The following is a 17,492-nucleotide window of genomic DNA, read 5'->3' as shown; positions in this document are numbered from 1 at the left end:
GTTCTGTAAATGTGATTTGTGTTTCTCTTTTATCCCCCTCATTATAACAGTATGACAAAATTTGTTTTAAACTTGTTCTTTTGGGTCATTTATATTTCTCAGTCAATAGACTTCATAAGAAAAAATTTATATTTAGTTTTAATTCATAACCAGAACATTGTTTAAAAGAGTTTTAGATTTGTAATTAGAGGGCTATTTAGTTTTAATTCATATTTAGATTATTAGATTTGTATTTAGAAGACTTGGGTTTGATACCAGCTCTACCAAGACTGTTAAACTTTAGAAAAAGTCTCTTAATTCCTCTCAACTTCAGTTTCTTCATCTGTACAATGGGCTTACTGTTTAACTTCTATAAGAAACTATTGAATAATAATGTCCTTTTATAATATTCCATTATCTAAATACCTTTTGTGATAAAATACATTAAATGCATACAAAATTTCACCCTCACTCATTTGGACTTAAATTTTATTTGGAAGTTGTTGACAAAATGCTCATGTTTAGCCCAGGATTCATAGCAGTTGGTTTCTAAGAGACTTGATAGGAATGTATGGAATAAAATGCAATTCTTAGATATATATGATGCCTTGGGATTTTGAACAAAAGAGTAGGAGGTTTTTTAGTTTCTTCTGTTTTGGAGGGAGGAAGAAGGGACTTGATATGATTAAAAAATAAAATTAACCTATTTTAGAAAAATGGTGAATTTTTTTCCAGTGTACAAAATAGAGTAGCAAATTGGGATTTAAGAAATGAGTTGAAATCTGTTGTAGAATCAGACCAGGCTTGGGACTCTGAAGATCCTGGCTTTAGTTGTTGTTTTACCTTGCTAGTTAGTAAGTTTTATGTAATCTTGGCTAAGAGACCTCATCTACCTCTATACCATGGTTTCTTTATATGTAAAATGAGGTAGCTGGACTTAATTTCTATTCTACTTGAATCACAATAAAATTTGCAGCATAGTTCTTGCATTTTGTATGGATAGCTATTATATCTAGAGAAAATTAAGTTAATGTAGAAGTTTCGACTTTGTATTCCTACTCAGCTACTAGACTGCTGAAATAGAAACAAAGCTTTTTTTTTTTTTTTTTTTTTTTAATTTAATAACTTTTAATTGACAGAACCCATGCCAGGGTGGTTTTTTATAACATTATCCCTTGCACTCACTTCTGTTCCGATTTTTCTCCTCCCCCAGATAGCAAGCAGTCCTAATTTAACCTATTAGTTAAATAGGTTATGGTACATCTTAGATACAATATATGTATGCAGAACCAAACAGTTCTCTTGTTGCACAGGGAGAATTGCATTCAGAGAGTATAAATAACCCGGGAGGAAAAACAAAAATGCAAGTAGTTTACATTCATTTCCCAGTGTTCTTTCTTTGGGTGTACCTGCTTCTGTCCATCCTTGATCAATTGAAACTGAGTTAGAGCTCTTTGTCGAAGAAATCCACTTCCATCAAAATATATCCTCATACAGTATCGTTGAGGTATATGATAATCTCCTGATTCTGCTCATTTCACTCAGCATCAGTTCATGTAAGTCTCGCCAATCCTCTCTGTATTCATCCTGCTGGTCATTTCTTACAGAAAAAACAAAGCTTTTAAAATGTAAAATAAGAATAAGTAAGATCTAAGTGAGGATTTGAAGTTCACTTTTTTTGTGTATGAAGTCTAGAATATGGACTTGGTGACATTTTCTTTCAGTAGTTGAGAGGTTTTCCCCCCCTTCCCTCCCCCTCCTTTTATTTATAGTCCTGCTTTTGATAATTCACAGTTCTTGAGTAAGTGAAATACAAATAAGATTTGATTTGTTAGGTGTTTCAGAACATCTGTGGTGGGTTTTTATTGATTATCTCTACTCGTTTATCATCTGGAATATTAGAGGTGCTGGTTGTCCCAAAGTTTAAGTAGTTGAGTTTAAATATTAGCATTTTTAAGAAAATTAGTACTTCATCTTTTTATTTATTTATTTTTTGTTCATGGGTAGAGTAAATAAACAGACCAGAATATCTGAATTTGCCTCCAGAATCCTTAGTATTGGACAAGAGGAAAGCCCAGAAGAAAAATTCAGGATTTGGGTCTGAAGGGGGCAAGAAGAAAGCAGTAAGAGCCACGGCTAGAGGTGGGAACAATTACAAATAGAATATTTTAGTTGGGAAATGATCTTAAATCCCTTATCATGTAGATAAGGAAACGGAGGCTTGTAGAGGTTCTGATTTATATTTGAAATTGGACAATTATAGTAAGTGATTAAGTTATTTAACTCCATGTCAAGTCCAGTGCAATTTTCCCTCTCCCATGCTACTGCTTTCCTAGTACTAGAATTTCCTACTGTTTTCTGTTTTGATGCTGTTATAAAAACAGAAATGTTGATGTGATGAGAGAAACAAAGTTAATTAATCCCAATTTATTCTGTTAAGTGAGTTAGGAACAAATTAATACTTGCACGGTTGTCGCTGCCTTAACCTACTCCATTAACAAACACTTTAAAATTTCATTGGGGGTGGGAAGGAAGAGGGAGGTTTCTTATATTTCTACTTAAGCTTTATTTTAAAGTAATATCAAATTTCTTGTGGACATTTAAAGTTGTCTGCTATGTTAAATTTTGGGGAGATACTTTTTCTCTATAGATTGATGCTGTTAAGAATCGTTAGAGAGAAGGCTAACTTTGTATATTAAGTATTTATCAAAATGTTGATAACCTGATTGAACTTCATTAGAAGTATCTTGGATATTAGATTACAGTGGGAGAATATCAGAAGTGTTAGTTTTTAGAACTTTCTAGCTAGTGTTGGAACGATAAAAGTTTTATGTAAAATGTTATGCAGTATGTATACATTTTGTTGCATGATACTACTTTAAAATGAATATAGAATTTAGCATAAGTTTTGGATTAGATTCAAACTAATTTGAAAGGTTATTTCATAATTTTTAGGTATCTTTATGCTTTAAAATCCCTAAATCACAGCATTGATAGCAAAGTCAGTTTTGTGGAGTTTAAAAAAAAAAAAAAAAACATTTAACTATACTTTTATAGCTGAGAGACAATGTGATTTGTTGAATCAGGAAAAGATCTGAATCTTGCTTGTAGCACTGACTTGCTGTGTGACTAAGGGCAAATCACATAAATTCTGAGCCTCAGTTTCTTAATTCATAAAATGGATATAGTAATACTTGTTTTACTGAGGTAATGGTGAGAAAAGAACTTGGGAAACTACAAAGTATTACATAAGTGTGTTAGTAAATGTAAGTAGAAAAATGTAATTGCATATAGTAAGAATTTTTATGAGAGTTTATTTTGTAGAACGTTTCAGTAACCTTTTTAACTTTTCCAATGGGGAAGAAAGGCTTGTGTTATGAGAGTTTATATTTTAGCTTGAAAATAAGGTAAGATCCTTTACCATAAAATGTTGCATTTTCATGTAGTAGTCATTCTTCCTTCAAAAGATTACAAGTTGTTCCTGAACCTAAATATCATGTATAAGTACATCTTAAAAATTCCAGTTGTGTGACATTGTGATGAGACCCTGGACTTTTTAGTCCAGAGCTGCATTTTAATAGGCTTGGAATCTTTTACATTTATCATAAATTTATATGCACAGATTTAAAATTTATACCTGGGGACTTTAATATCACACAACTCATGTGCAGATGTCATTGAACATGTAATTGTTTCTACATTTCACATTATGCTGTAGTTTGAGATTGTACTATAAATCTTTTGTGACTGTGACGGTTATTTCGGTATGTTGCTAACACTGATTTATGCTAGTTCATGTTACTTTAATTTGAACATACTATTTCCAAAGCAGCCACTTAATACAGCTGGTACTTAGAAAGGCATGAATATCCCATAAGTTAAAATTTTTACATTTTCAATTACAAAGACTTTACAGAATATGGAGCATTTTTCAGAATAGTTTATAACAGCAAAGTTAAATTTTTTTCAACATTGAAATGTTTTGTATTTGTGGAATTTGAGGATTCTTTTTTTCAAAAGAATAGTATTGTGTTAAGAATATTATAAGTATCAGAGTCCAGTTTAATGTTTGATGTCAGATACAGTCTTTTGTTATTACACATGAATGGATACTCTGAAAATAAGGTCACCTTCATATGGCATGATTGTGAATAGTGAATAGAAAGTTTCCTTATCTGTCATATTATTATTTATCATCTTTTGTACCTACCCAACTACCCATCACCCAATCAATATCTATTCTTAACCTCCTTTAAGTTTCAGTCTAACATCAGCAGCTATCTTTTGGATATTTTGATTGAATATCTTATAAGGATACATTAAGTTTATGTATCTAAAATAATTTATCTTTTCCTCTTAAAACTATTCCTCATACAGATTTCCCTGTTATTATCAACCGCAAATACTATCTGTCCAGTCACAAAGGTTTACAACTCAGTTATCTTTGACTTTTACTCTATCTCATCTCATATATCTAATCGCTTGATTTTTGTCCCTATTCTATCTCTTGTTTCTCTTGTATCTTTGCATACAGGTTCTATCTTAATTCAGGTCTTAGCAATTCTTTCTTAGTAATATTTAGTAATTCATATCTCTTAAATATTGAAATAATCTCCTTTAATATTTTCTTGTCAGTCTTTTCTCTAATCAAGAGTAATATTCCTGAAGTTGCAGTCTGACCATGATATTCTTCTAATTTAGTAAAATCCCAGAACTCTTAGTGATCTTGGGTACATATTGGATAAAATATGAACTCTTCTTTTTTACATTTAAAGCTCTTTATAGCTTGTTTCCTCCCTTTAGTGCTCTTGGTCATTGTAGTGTTTCCTCCTAGAAGACATTTCAAATTCCTTATTTCTATGCCTTTACTTGGTTCATCATCTTTGTATCTTAGATTCCCATTTCTTTTGTGCCCATCTATTATCTCCCACTTGAGACCTTTAGTAGCCCCCAAATATAAATGACCTTATATAGATTTTTATTTGTGTACATAGTCTCCCGTGAAAGAACTTAAGGTCCTTGAATGCAGGAAACTGCTTCATTTTTTTCTTCATGCATGATACATAGTAGGCACTTAAGTGTTTTGATTGATTTAAAAAATGGGAACAGCACCAGAAAGGATCATAAATATTTTCTAGCCTAACCCCTAGGCCTAGAGACGTGAATCCACCTAAAAAATTCAGAAAAACTAAACCAAATACTAATACTGCAATTTAGTCACATTATTTTAAGTATTGTAATTGTCAGAAGAATTAAAGTCTTTCTCAGAGGTATTAAACTAACATTTTTACTCTTTTTAGGCTGCAATTCATGGATCTCGTTTCAAAGGGCAAGATCTTAAACTGGCCTGGAATAAACCTGTAATTAACATGTCAGCTGTTGAAGCAGAAGAAGTTGAGCCTGATGAGGAGGAAGTAGGTCATTTTTGTCCTTGTGTGGGTGGGGAGGGGTCTAGGAAGTGTGTAGATTGTCAGCTTCAGAAATTAATCCTGAGCCCTGTGATGGACCTAAGCAATGATAGTGATGATACTTAAAAACAATGAAGCCAAAAATCATGGCTCTAGTCTGTTCTCCAGGGACAGTTTACCATTATATGAAAATGCTTGTAACTCAGTGCTTATGGTGGTAAATGCTTGATGGTTTACATAGTGCTTCCTGACCACTACCCTGTGATTAGAGAGAATAAATTCTATTATGCCCATTTAGAAGATGAGGAAACTGAAGCCCAAAGAGGTGATATCACTTGCTCAGGCACACATACCTAGTAAGCGCCAGAGCTAGGATTCACTTCCTGACAGGGAATGTCAGAGTTCTTTCTACTTCCCTTTGTTCTTCTTGGTTGGTTAATAGGAAATCTTATAATCTATGTAGTTTTAGAATAACTCTATACCTAGTTCCTGTGACATCCCAGTTTTCCCTTTATTTGTCTTTCCCTTTCATAAAGTCTACATCCTTGTTTTGAAGGCAAAAAACCCAAGGTAGGACAGTTCTGCTTAGTTTGCTGCTTTATATCAGTGTAAGATGATTCTCTTTTTCAGCATGTAGTTGTTCTGTGAGAAAAAGTTAAGCATGGGAAGGGAAGCCTGTTGGGGAAACTTAATAGTTTCTCATTTTTATCCAGTTCAGATCTTTGTGTAGTGTAGCTTTGATTTCTTTTTTCTTTTTTTTTTTTGTCACGTGAATTCCCAGATGATCAGATAAGTCCTTATTAAAATCAAAAGTACAGAAATGCTTTTTTGAAACCAATTATACATGATTTGGCATTATTTGATAATAGAATTAATAATAGCACATAAAATATAGCACTTTAAGGTTTACAAAGTACTTCCTTCATAACAATTATGTAAAGTGAGGAGGCAAGTACTATTATTCCCATTTTATATATGAGGGAACAAAGTGTTGTATGGTCAGTGTCTTGCCTAATGTTTCAGGGCTAGTCAGTAAGAGCCTGGGCTAGGATTCATGCCCAGTTCTTGGATGACAAGTCCCAGTACATTTCCCATAATAACCAACTGATTCTCTATCCTGCCATAGGAATTAAATATCACATAGATATAAAATAACCTACAATATTAAATGCCTTTTGGGAGTGTGAGGAGTAGAGGAATTAATACAAAAAGACACTGTTTGAGAAGCTTCTATCCATTAATGGTGGAATGAATTACAGGAAGGATATGCCGTGGATGTAAACACATTAGCAGCTATTGTGTATAAATGCTAGTAGTGGCTACTTGTATGATTAGAAACTAGAGCATGATGGGCAAACTTTTAAAAATGGCAGGACATTTGGTTAGATAGAAAAGGGGAGGGTATTAAAAGGCATGGTAATGGCATGTACAGACATGATTTTATGTTCATTGCTCGTTATATGCATACAAATATATTAGGCTATAGGATCTCATTTGTCCATTGTTTTTTAGTTTGATGGGCTGAGGTTGTTGCTTTCTCCTCAGTTGTTGCTTGAAATTTCTGTCAGATGAGATACATTTTGTATTCAACTCTTTGAAAAATATCTATATATAAAAGTTTCCCACTTTTTGTTTTGGTAAGTTCCTAAATACATTTTAACCTAAAGTTTCAGGAAGAGTCTTTGGTGGATGACTCATTGCTTCAAGATGATGATGAAGAGGAAGAAGACAATGAATCTCGTTCTTGGAGAAGATGATTTGACTCATCATTGATCTGCAAATGCTAGGACTCTACCTGTGTTTCATTAGTATTACCTAATGTACTTTTACATATTTGTAAAAACAATTTTTTGGTAAAATGTGATGAAGATGGATTTCAAAAATAGACTAAAGAGAAGAAACTACCTTCTGATCCTGTATTTTGAAAGATTGCTGTTTGAGTTTTATTTCAGTAAACAATTGCTAAAGACATCACACTAGAAACATATGCAATGTTTTTATTACATACTTCTACTGAGCGTTACAGAATTCTTTGGGTTCTTTGTAATTTAATGAATAGGTCTGAAAAAATATATGACCAATACTTGTTATAACTTAGAGGATTTTTGTTTTATTCCAAAGTATCAGATGGATTTGCATTAAAAATCTTAAATGAATGTTTCCAAAAATGAATAGATAACATAGTACTAAAGTCTCCAAGTTATGTATTCATAATATTGCATAGTAGTATGCTTAGGCTTTACTATGTACTAGCCTTTTGTTTAACTTGTGTATGTATTTTACAAATGGGTTTTAATGATAATGGTGTATGACTGCTTTGCATATAAATCCTTATGACTTTAAGATGTTTGGAAAAAAAATAAAGTGGAATGGTCTCTTTAAAAAAAAAAGAAAAAAGAAAAAAAGCAATAACCAAAAAAAATGTTCCCTAATTTAAAAAAAAAAAAAGAAAAGAAAAGAAAAAAAAACTAAAATAAAAAAAAGACCATTCCAAATGGTGACCACCCCTTTCCCCCAGTACTCACAAAAAGAGCTATAATCACTAATTATTCATAACAGTAGTTTAATGGTACCTTTACAATAATGTACAATCTGATGCCTAAAATATTACACCACTTCAGTTTGGTTTGATCCTTTAAATTTCCAACAGATGTCTTAAAATTAAAAAGTTAAAAAACAGGCTGATTAGTTTGGAACCACACTTCAAGTAGACCTAATTTGATGAATAAGAAAACCATCAGATTACTTTTTGGATATATGAAAGAAAACTTGACCTTGTGAAGATAAATGAATAAAGAAATGTACTATAAATTAGTACTTAGGAAAACATTGTTTGGTAAGTACACCAACCTCAAATTTTTATAGTGTACATTTGTTGTACCTGTATAAAGATCCTTGACTTTTACAAAATCTTTACTTCAGAATATTCTTTGTGGAGACAATGAGTCCAGTTATCAAAATTTATATAGTATTACCCAAAAAGAGAAAATCTTTATTTTTAATAACATAGGATTCCCTCTTCCTCTTAAACTTGAGAGCCTTTCATCTTCAGAATTTTCTTTTTCTTTTTTCTTTTTCTTTTTTTTTTTTTGGTTCTTGCCATTTGAGAGGTTAGTTCTTAAGAAACTTAGTCATTAAAAAAGATTGTGAAAAAGATGTCATCCCAGCTGTCCTGAGATCCATTGATGCCTAGGACGAATGTCATTCTGTATGTTTCACTTATTCTTATTGTTATGCTGAGGAAGTCATCTTAGATTCTCAAAATGTGTCTTGTGCTTGATGACTAGCATAGCTAAGATCATAAAGGTTCATTTCCCAGAAGTTGGCTACCAAGTAATAATTTTTTTCCAGTGTAGCCAACTCATATTAACAGTTTACTAATAAGTCATAGAGATGTTGTGATTGGCATTAGTGGAAGTGATGCTCACATGATTGGAAATTTCTAGTCTTCAAAGTATATTTTACATTGGGCATATAATAGCAATTTTAGAATTATGTGCCAGTTCCTGTCTTTTCCTTTTTGCCATTTTTTCCTGACTCACCCCGATTCTTGTTTTTTTCTGACCACTCGTCCCATTTGTATATGTATACTACAGTATAGGTCTATATATGTTATTTGGATAATGGTACTATCTGACTGAATATTTTGACTTTAAATTTGATATGCTGATTTCAGATTTCAATTAGTTTAATATTTCTTTCTAAATGTATATGTATGTCTATGTATGTATGCATATATTGTGTATATATAATTGTGTATATATTATATATACAATATATACACACAGTCATACATACACACACACACATATATATATATATTTATATGCTATATTTAGATCTGTGGTATAGTTATACATGACATTGTTATCTAGTCTATGCTTGTGCTATTCTGGTTCATTAGGTAAGTGTGTTCTTTTTTCTTTCTTTTTCTTTTTCTTTCTTTCTTTTTTTTTTTTTTTTTCTTTCTTTTTTTCTTTTTAAATTTTAGTAGTCATGAAAGATGCCAAATTGACAGAGGCACAAGTTCCTTCTCTTTGCACCAAACAGGTACTACAGCAAAAATAAATTTTTTAGCTTTAAAAGCCAGTTAATTATCCCTGGTGATTTTGGCTTTACTAATTTAAGAATTTTTTGGCTAGTGGTTTTTGTATTTATATAAAATACTGAGAAAATAATTTTCCTATTCTAAAATCATGTAATAACTTAAAGTTAATAAGTGCTTTGTATTTTCTTGCTTTGAGCTCAGTGACCAGTAAGATTTGAAGGTTGTTGATTTGAAGGAATCAAAAGATTTGTTTAAATTATTTAACTTATTTGACTTTGGGTTTTCTTGACTCTTTCTTGGGTAAAATAACTTAGTTAGGACTCACAGGTTTGTTAGCCAAGGTCATATGAAATGTGTGTAAATGTGTTTTTTAAGTGTAAGTAGCAATGTAAATGGAACCTGCTATGAAAATTTCTATTTGAATGTATGAATGTGTGGATGGATAGATACAGAGATAATGAGTGAATGATAGTGTGTATGTCAATTCTTAACCCTCAAAAATCATATCGTACAATTTCATACCTATCCCCCTACTTGAAGTGCATGAAAATTCTGAATTTTACTTTAAAGTAGTATTAACATGTTAGGAATATTGTTAGATATTTGTAAATCTTTTTCTCTGAGTCAAACAAGTATTAAAACTGTTGTGAAGATTTTTACATTCATAGAAATAGTGATGAAAAAATGGTAATTTAGTGTGTCTCCTCTCCTTAATGATGAGAACTCTCTTGATGAGAACTGCATTGAAACACTCCTAGAAATTGTCATGAGGTGACTTTGCAATCACTGTTTATAACATTATGTAATTTATGATCATTAATATAATCAAAAGTTCTTGAAAATGAACTATCCTGAAATTTTTTTGGGGGGATAAAAGGGTCTATGTTGGTTTATCTTCAGAAGAAACACCTTATATTCAGAGGACTTACATAATATCTCTTGACATAATTTTGTAAAAACTTTCTAAAGTAATATTTTTATATTGATTTAAAGTTTTAAATCTCCATGACTCTCTGATATAGGTAGTAAAAAAATATTATGATTTGAACTGTCAACAGAATTTGCAGTACACCTACAGAGTCTAGGTCAGTATTGACCACACTTGCTCTTATTCCTCAAATTCAGTAAAAAATACCACAAGACTTTACTACAACATAATGTGGTATTATCAGTATTGTTTTACAAATACAAAGCACATTTCAACTCTTTATTTTTTAGTCTTTCCCTGTATCATCGTCTACCCAAAACAATAGTCATGTTTATGACACCATAGGGTTTTTCAACAAATTCTTCAAATTATACTCTCATGTAGCCTGCTACTTGTGATTATACTGATATGGAGGTACCCTCCACAGCTACAGATAGCAGCTCATCCATGCCTAGCCATTCTGTGAAACTGTACAAATTCTTTTATGAGTTCTCCGTACATAAAAGTCATGTGCTGGAAGCTTTTGTGCACTTTTCTCTGACACGGTCAGGTAATCTATTATAGAGCAATTATGAGTATAGATTCCTTTAACCCGACCGTATATTTACATGCTTCTGTGAGAGTGTGGGTATTAAAGTTGAGGGTAGGAATATAAAAGATGTTAAAATTTGAAGTGATTGCAAATGATTTGAACCCATTCTTTACTGGGAAGTATATTTGAAAGATTAATTGAAATTACCTCATGATAATTGGTTGTAACATGTTTAATGCTTTTATTTTATGTTAATTTTTTCAAGTATCTTTAAAACAATATAGCAATAATTCAGTTTTTAAAATAAGTTGTAATAATATCTCATTTATAGTGGTTTACAGTTTACAAATTACATCTTTCATAGCAATTTTGAGGTTTATAGCCCTAATAGTATTCTCCCTTTACAGAGAAACAAACAAACACTCAGTTTAAATGACTCAAAACACAGTCACTGAGTTAGCCTGGAAGCTGGTGCTGCTTGAACTTTAGGTTTCCTGATTTCAAGTCTTTTGCTTTTTTTATATTACCATGTTGTTACTTCTTATCAAAATATTTGTTACCTTCTATGTCAAGAAAAAAATTAATAATTATATATCCAATATCATTCTTCTATGAGTGGGAGATTGCTATTAAGAGTTGTAATGAATCTTGTTAAAATGAAATTTTCTATTATGAGAAATTCAGATAAAATCTTTTTCAGTTTTATTCTGAGTAGTAGTAGTGTAGTGACTTAGATAGATATTGCTTGTCATGTTATGATTTCCTAGCACATTATAGGAGCCATCCTCTTATTACCAAAAGCTTATCTGAGATGTTAAATAAGAGAGTTGATTTAAAAAAAAAAATTAAATTCTGGCTAACTACCAGTTAATTCATGGTTCCTTCTTCCTCTTCCTAACAGTAACAGTCTTATGTTGATAATTAGACACTGGTTTGCTACTTGATTTATATGAAACCAAGCACCCTCCTTCACTCCTACCCCATCTTTCTATCTCATTTCCCTCCCCCAGCTTCCATAACAGAAGCATATTAAATCAACAGGTAATTCTATAAATCATGAATTTGCTTGTATGTCTATAATTTTGGAATATGAACAGAAATCTTTAGAAAATATCAGAGTATTGAAACAAGCAACTATTTGAAAGTAACAGAATACAAATGAATGTAACCTCAATCAGTGTGGCCAAGTGCCCTAATTTTTAAAAATCAGCCTCTTTAACAATTTTAGTTATTGTTTTGATAATTTTTTTTTTTAGTTCATTGATTTTTTTTTCCTTGCTTTGATGTATTCTCAAACTATTGTGTCTTTTTTCCTTTGGAAATTTTACTTTTCCTGTTCTAATTAATTTTTCTTTCTTACTGCATTTGTCCTTTTTACCTCTAAATCTTTATAATTATAAATTTTTGGTTTTCTGATTACTTATTTACTTTATCCTTTCTGGACAGTTTTTATTTTATACAATATATTTTTAAAGTAATGAGCAATTTTATTGAGCAGCTTATGAAAACCAGTCTCCTTTTTATTATTAGACAACATGCATACATAGATTTTGAAATCTACTTTGAGAATCTTTAGAGTAATTTCCTCCTCTAATTTGAATAGATATAACTTATTAAAACTTAGCAAAAGCAGTAATTCTTTGAGTTACATAATCAGTTTTCAAAAAGAATTCAAGCTAGAAGAATGGATGGAATTTAATTTTGAAATCATTAGGTATTAATGTAAATTTAGTCTCACATTTAGATTTTTTAAAATGCACAGAATGGAAAAAGATAGGTAGAAAATAATTCACGTGAAAGAAGTTTGTGCTTTTAGTTAGCTATAAGTGCCATTATGAATGGGTTTAATGCAATTGTTCTTAGGCTATATTAGAAGTAGGGTCTGGAATCAATGAGGTTAACATAATGGTCACACTTTTCTCATGCTTCTCTTAGCACTGATGATCCCACATTTAGAGTATTGTATAGTTCTGACCACTTCATGTTAAAGAGGGTCTTCCCAACTGGAGTATTTCCAGAGGAGGGTGAAAAAAATCAAGAGGAGATTCCAACATCAGGGCTTTGTAAACCTTAAAGTGCTAAATAAATGTGAGTTATTAATACTGTTATCCAAGGGGTTACTTCATGGGGCTGAATATGTTATTTGCCTTGAGAAGAATAATTATTTAAAGTATAGTCAACAAATAATGGAAGAACTAATGTGATATAGGGTCTAATGAGTTTCTCCAGTGGATGAAACCTAGACCAATTGTTAGAAGTTAGGATAGGGAGGCAAATTTTGGTTTATATGAATAATTTTCTATGAATTAGAGCTTTATAAAAATGGAATGAGCTGTCTTATAAAGCTGCTCAAGCATATCTTGAATGGTTGTCAAGGATGTAGAGGAGATTCATGTATTAAGTGGAATCTACTGCTAAAGTAATTGTTGCATAAAAGATTCTGTAATATAAGTTTTTGCATTTTCTTTGGCTTACTAAGCATTTTGTTCATTAGAATGTTAATTTTGTTAAATTTTTAAATATTTAGGTCTACCTACCCTTTCTTATTGCTTACCTCTTCTATATTAACTGGTTAGATTTTTGGAAAAAATCTGAATTTTAAACATTTTAATACTGCTCTCTCTTATTTTTGAACCTTGTGTCTTTTGCAGTATGTTACCACCTTTGTCCAAGTAGTTCTCTGTATCCTAACCTTTGTTTAGTTTGCATTACAGTTTTGGTTGGGATTTTACAATTGTTTATATACAAACTTTTATATATAAGGAATTTTTAAGGATTTTCTCTTTATGGATTGATTAATTCTTTTCTCTTTCTCCAGCAGAGTTCTATCAACATTGGCCGAACTTTAGCTTAGAGGCTACATTGACAAGATTTGTTCCTGTCTGGAAGAAGACCATTATAAATATGATGTGATACCATTGTATACTTGTCTCCTGTTAACTTGAATTAATGTTTGGTTTTGATGCATAATTAGCTTTAGTTTTTGGTAGTATGAAAGGCAACAACTGTTTATCCCCTGAACTTTGTGTCTGAATGAGTTTTGTCTTTGGCTAACATTATCTTTGAATACCAATTTCAGTTTGGGTGTTTTATGTTCTTCCTTTTAAAATCAGGTTGCTATTATTGCAAATACATGAGGGAAAACTATTAATTTTAAGTTTCTTAACTTCAGATATGTTAAACATGAGTCAAGTTGCAAAGCTTTGTTTATAAAGTATGTCTGCAAAGCCAGTTTTTTTTTTTTTTTCCTTAGCAGTTGGGAATTATGAAAATTGAAAAAGGTTAAAGTTGCAGTTGGTCATGGAGATGGCTTGGATCTTAAGTTTTCTCTGCTTAATGGGATCTGGAAATGGGTAGTGACTGTAGGCTATCAAGATTTTGTTTAATAACTTTACAAATTCCTTTAAAAATGCCAAAAGGTCTTCTCTGGATAATTGTTTTTTGGTTGTTAATCCTTCGGAACAGAGAGTAACTTGCTGTCATTTCAAGGGACATGTTTTAACCTGGGGAATTATAAATATTTTGATGTCCAGTTAGTATCTTTGCATTTGAGAAGTTTTCATTAAAGACTGAATTCCAGCAGACACTAAGTGAAGTAATGGTTTGTTTGTTTTTAAAAGATTATATGCTTTTTTCTATTTCAAAAAGTGTATATTTTGCTTAGTTTTTAGAAGGAATATGGTTTTAATATTACTTTGAGTTTTGTTAAAGTAATCCAGAATACTTGTATAAAATCTCATTTAAAAGTCTCAATCCCAGATTGTTTTCAAAGTATATAACTTTTGAATAATGATCCTGGATAAATACTTATATAAAATATGTTAAAAGGATGAAGCTGCACATATCACAATGTCAAGGAGAGAAAAACTAAATGATTTTCCAGTTCCTTTCACCATGTTCTTTCCTAATTCACTTGCTACACAAAGACTGCTTAGGAAAACACTCAGGTTTTTTGTCTTATTGCCTAATTAAGAAAATGCATAAATAGAGAAAATAAGAATTTTGAAAATATTTGTCATAATATGGGCAAGTTCTTAATACTGATTTGCAATAGTGGAAAATGTGATATATTTAAGAGACTAAATAAAGTGCCTATTTTAGATGGCCATCAAGTGAATTTTAATTATAGCCATTGACTTAGCCTACATTTGTGAATCAGCAGATAGTCTATAACTCATAGAATACTTATGCAGTTTAGGCAAGATAGCTGGTGCTTTAGAGGTTTTATTCTAAGTAAAAATTTGGTCACAACCAGGAACCAGGTAATTCTGATTGTTTGCCATTCCATTTTGGGCTTTTCAGCTGGGAATTTTCAGTATGATCAGTGTTTTTTGTTACTAAAAGGTCACTAGTTTTAGCTATATCTAATTATTGAAAAGTAACAATATTGTCAGAGGATGAGGATTTGCTTTTATCAATATAATTCAACAGGATTCTTATAAAACTGTAGATAACTGCACACGATTACTTTTACATAGTTGATTGAAGTAATTCATCTCCACATGACTGAGTCTTTTTTTAATATTAAAAAAAATTAATGTGTTTATTTTATACTTTCAGCTAGTATAGCCATGCTATATATTTCTGTTTACATTTTTACATATTGAGTTTCAAAATATTCTCACAAAATACAAGTATGTAGACTTTTGTATAACTTTTGTCTTGCTTGAGAGACTATTATTAGTCCATAAGTGTGGCTTCTACACACATCAAAAATTTTTTTTGTTGGTGCTACATCTAGCCCTCCAACATTTGCTTTTGACTCAAATTCCATCACTCATTTCCTTCAGCATGCTCTTTGAACAAATAATTCCATTAAAACAATACATGACTACTCAGTGATTTGTAAGTTGGGCAAAGTGTTCAGTCTTCTGAACACCCAATGAAAATGCAAATGTAATAATGGAAAAATAAGATCATTTCTTCTTTTGTGTTACTGCTTTCTCGGGGGGGAAAAAAAAACAAAAACAAACCCAAAACACTTCAGTTTGTCATTAGATCCTGTGTTAAGTTTTCTAAGAGGTGTAAGGGGTGTTAATCCTGGTCTAATTCCAAATAGAATAATTCTATGCCTGAACTTCCTTACAGTAAATTAGTAATAATGTTAATTTTCCCCCTAAACTATTATGTAACATAACGTTTTATGGAGTTGTTATTTCATGCAATGGTGGTTCTTGAATACATATTTTTAAAAGCTGATAAACCAGAGAGGGGTCTAAGAAATTCGTTAGTATTTTTTTTAAGGAATTCTCAATTCAAACCTTGCAAAGAATGTTTTAAAAAAATCATTTTTAGGGATTAATAGAGCATTATGAATGTTAAACTTACATTGGTGTTCAAAATCCTAAACTGTAGTATATTAAAAGACTTTTCTTTTTTTCCTGCTTTTTGTTTAATTGAAAGTCCCAACTCAGTTTCTGTGGATTGATGAATTCTGCACTCATGAATGTCCCATTTCAAGAAAGTCCCCAGCATAGGAAATATTCCCTGCTCTTTGAAAAGAGCAAAAATATTGGTTAAGCTGTACCAGCTTTTTTTTTTCCCCCCTTTTGGGATGGGAAGGGACAAAGGTTGTAATTAAAAAGTGATGATAAAAACTTGAACTAGAATACTAATCTTATTTGCTTAAAACAGTATTACATGTTCAGTTATGTCAATGTTTTTGTTATTTATAGCTAAATTTGTTTTGCTTGTTAAATATTCATGCTCGTTATTTTTATATTTTGAGAACTTTTAAAATAAAATTTTTCCTGAAAACAATTCTTTAGTGAAGTTTTTCCCCTTCCACACTCTGCCACATAGTGATTTTTTTTGTTTTGTTTTGTTTTTTTGTTAGCAACACCAAATAACTAGAGAAAAAAGAAATACGGCAGAAATAAAGGTCCTGATGAAATAAGATAGACCATAGTCTATCTCTTTGGATCTTTATACACTATTTTGCTCTGCCTTTATATGAGTAATGTCAACCTTTCAATGTGGAAAATGAATCCACATTTCTTCCAGTCCTCTCTGCTTTTCCTATGATGTATATCCATGTCCCCTACTTTTCCTTTTTTAAGTGCTTATAGACTGTTATTTTTTTTTCACAATACACAGACATCTATTTTTTCCCCAAAACTTCTCTTTCTCACTTCCCTTTGTCACTTTTTTTCTTTTTGTGAAATAAACTTTTAAAAAGCCCTACTCTTGATTAAGTCTGGTGGTACATGTATGTTTTGGGAAAGGGGAAAATATGGCAAGTTATAAAGCAACTTCTAAAGCTTTTGAAAGTAGCCTGGCTTAAAATTGTTATGTGAGGGAGGATTCTTTAAATCAGTTCATTTTTTTTTTTTTTTGATTAAAATATTTCCCTCAATTATTAAATGTAAATTGAGAAATGTCTTTTCCAATTTTTCTTTTATATTACCAGCATTGTAATAGGATTATTTACATTTCCTCTAACATTTTAGCAATATTTTGGGTCATAGGTTAGAAGTATAGTGGCTACTCACAGGCCTCATTGCACTAATGTTTGTTTATAATTTAGTTTGTTCCTTCCTCAGGCATTGATCAGTTGACTTCCAGAGAAGTACCATATTAATAACTGAATTTAGTGCA

The 17,492-nt window shown here is 31.2% G+C and overlaps 1 protein-coding gene across 6 annotated transcripts in view; it reads left to right on the top strand.

Moving 5' to 3' along the window:
• RBM26 (RNA binding motif protein 26) overlaps positions 1-14,477 on the top strand; it is a 103,283-nt gene extending 88,806 nt beyond the window's left edge. For 4 of the 6 annotated variants that reach the window (XM_031958540.1, XM_031958545.1, XM_031958544.1 and 1 more), the window contains 4 exons: positions 5,280-5,393; positions 7,055-8,223; positions 9,379-9,437; positions 13,714-14,477. In XM_031958540.1, coding sequence (XP_031814400.1) covers positions 5,280-5,393; positions 7,055-7,144 — 204 coding nt within the window. In that variant the 3' untranslated portion in view covers positions 7,145-8,223; positions 9,379-9,437; positions 13,714-14,477. The remainder of the gene's footprint in view (positions 1-5,279; positions 5,394-7,054; positions 8,224-9,378; positions 9,438-13,713) is intronic. The other 2 variants (XM_031958541.1, XM_031958542.1) reach the window with 2 other exon arrangements.
• Positions 14,478-17,492: the final 3,015 nt, after the last annotated feature.

This window comes from Sarcophilus harrisii, chromosome 3 (genome assembly GCF_902635505.1).
Source record: "Sarcophilus harrisii chromosome 3, mSarHar1.11, whole genome shotgun sequence".
Classification (NCBI taxonomy): domain Eukaryota; kingdom Metazoa; phylum Chordata; class Mammalia; order Dasyuromorphia; family Dasyuridae; genus Sarcophilus; species Sarcophilus harrisii.
Note: the sequence above shows the minus strand (reverse complement) of the source record. Positions and strands in the feature narration are given on the sequence as shown.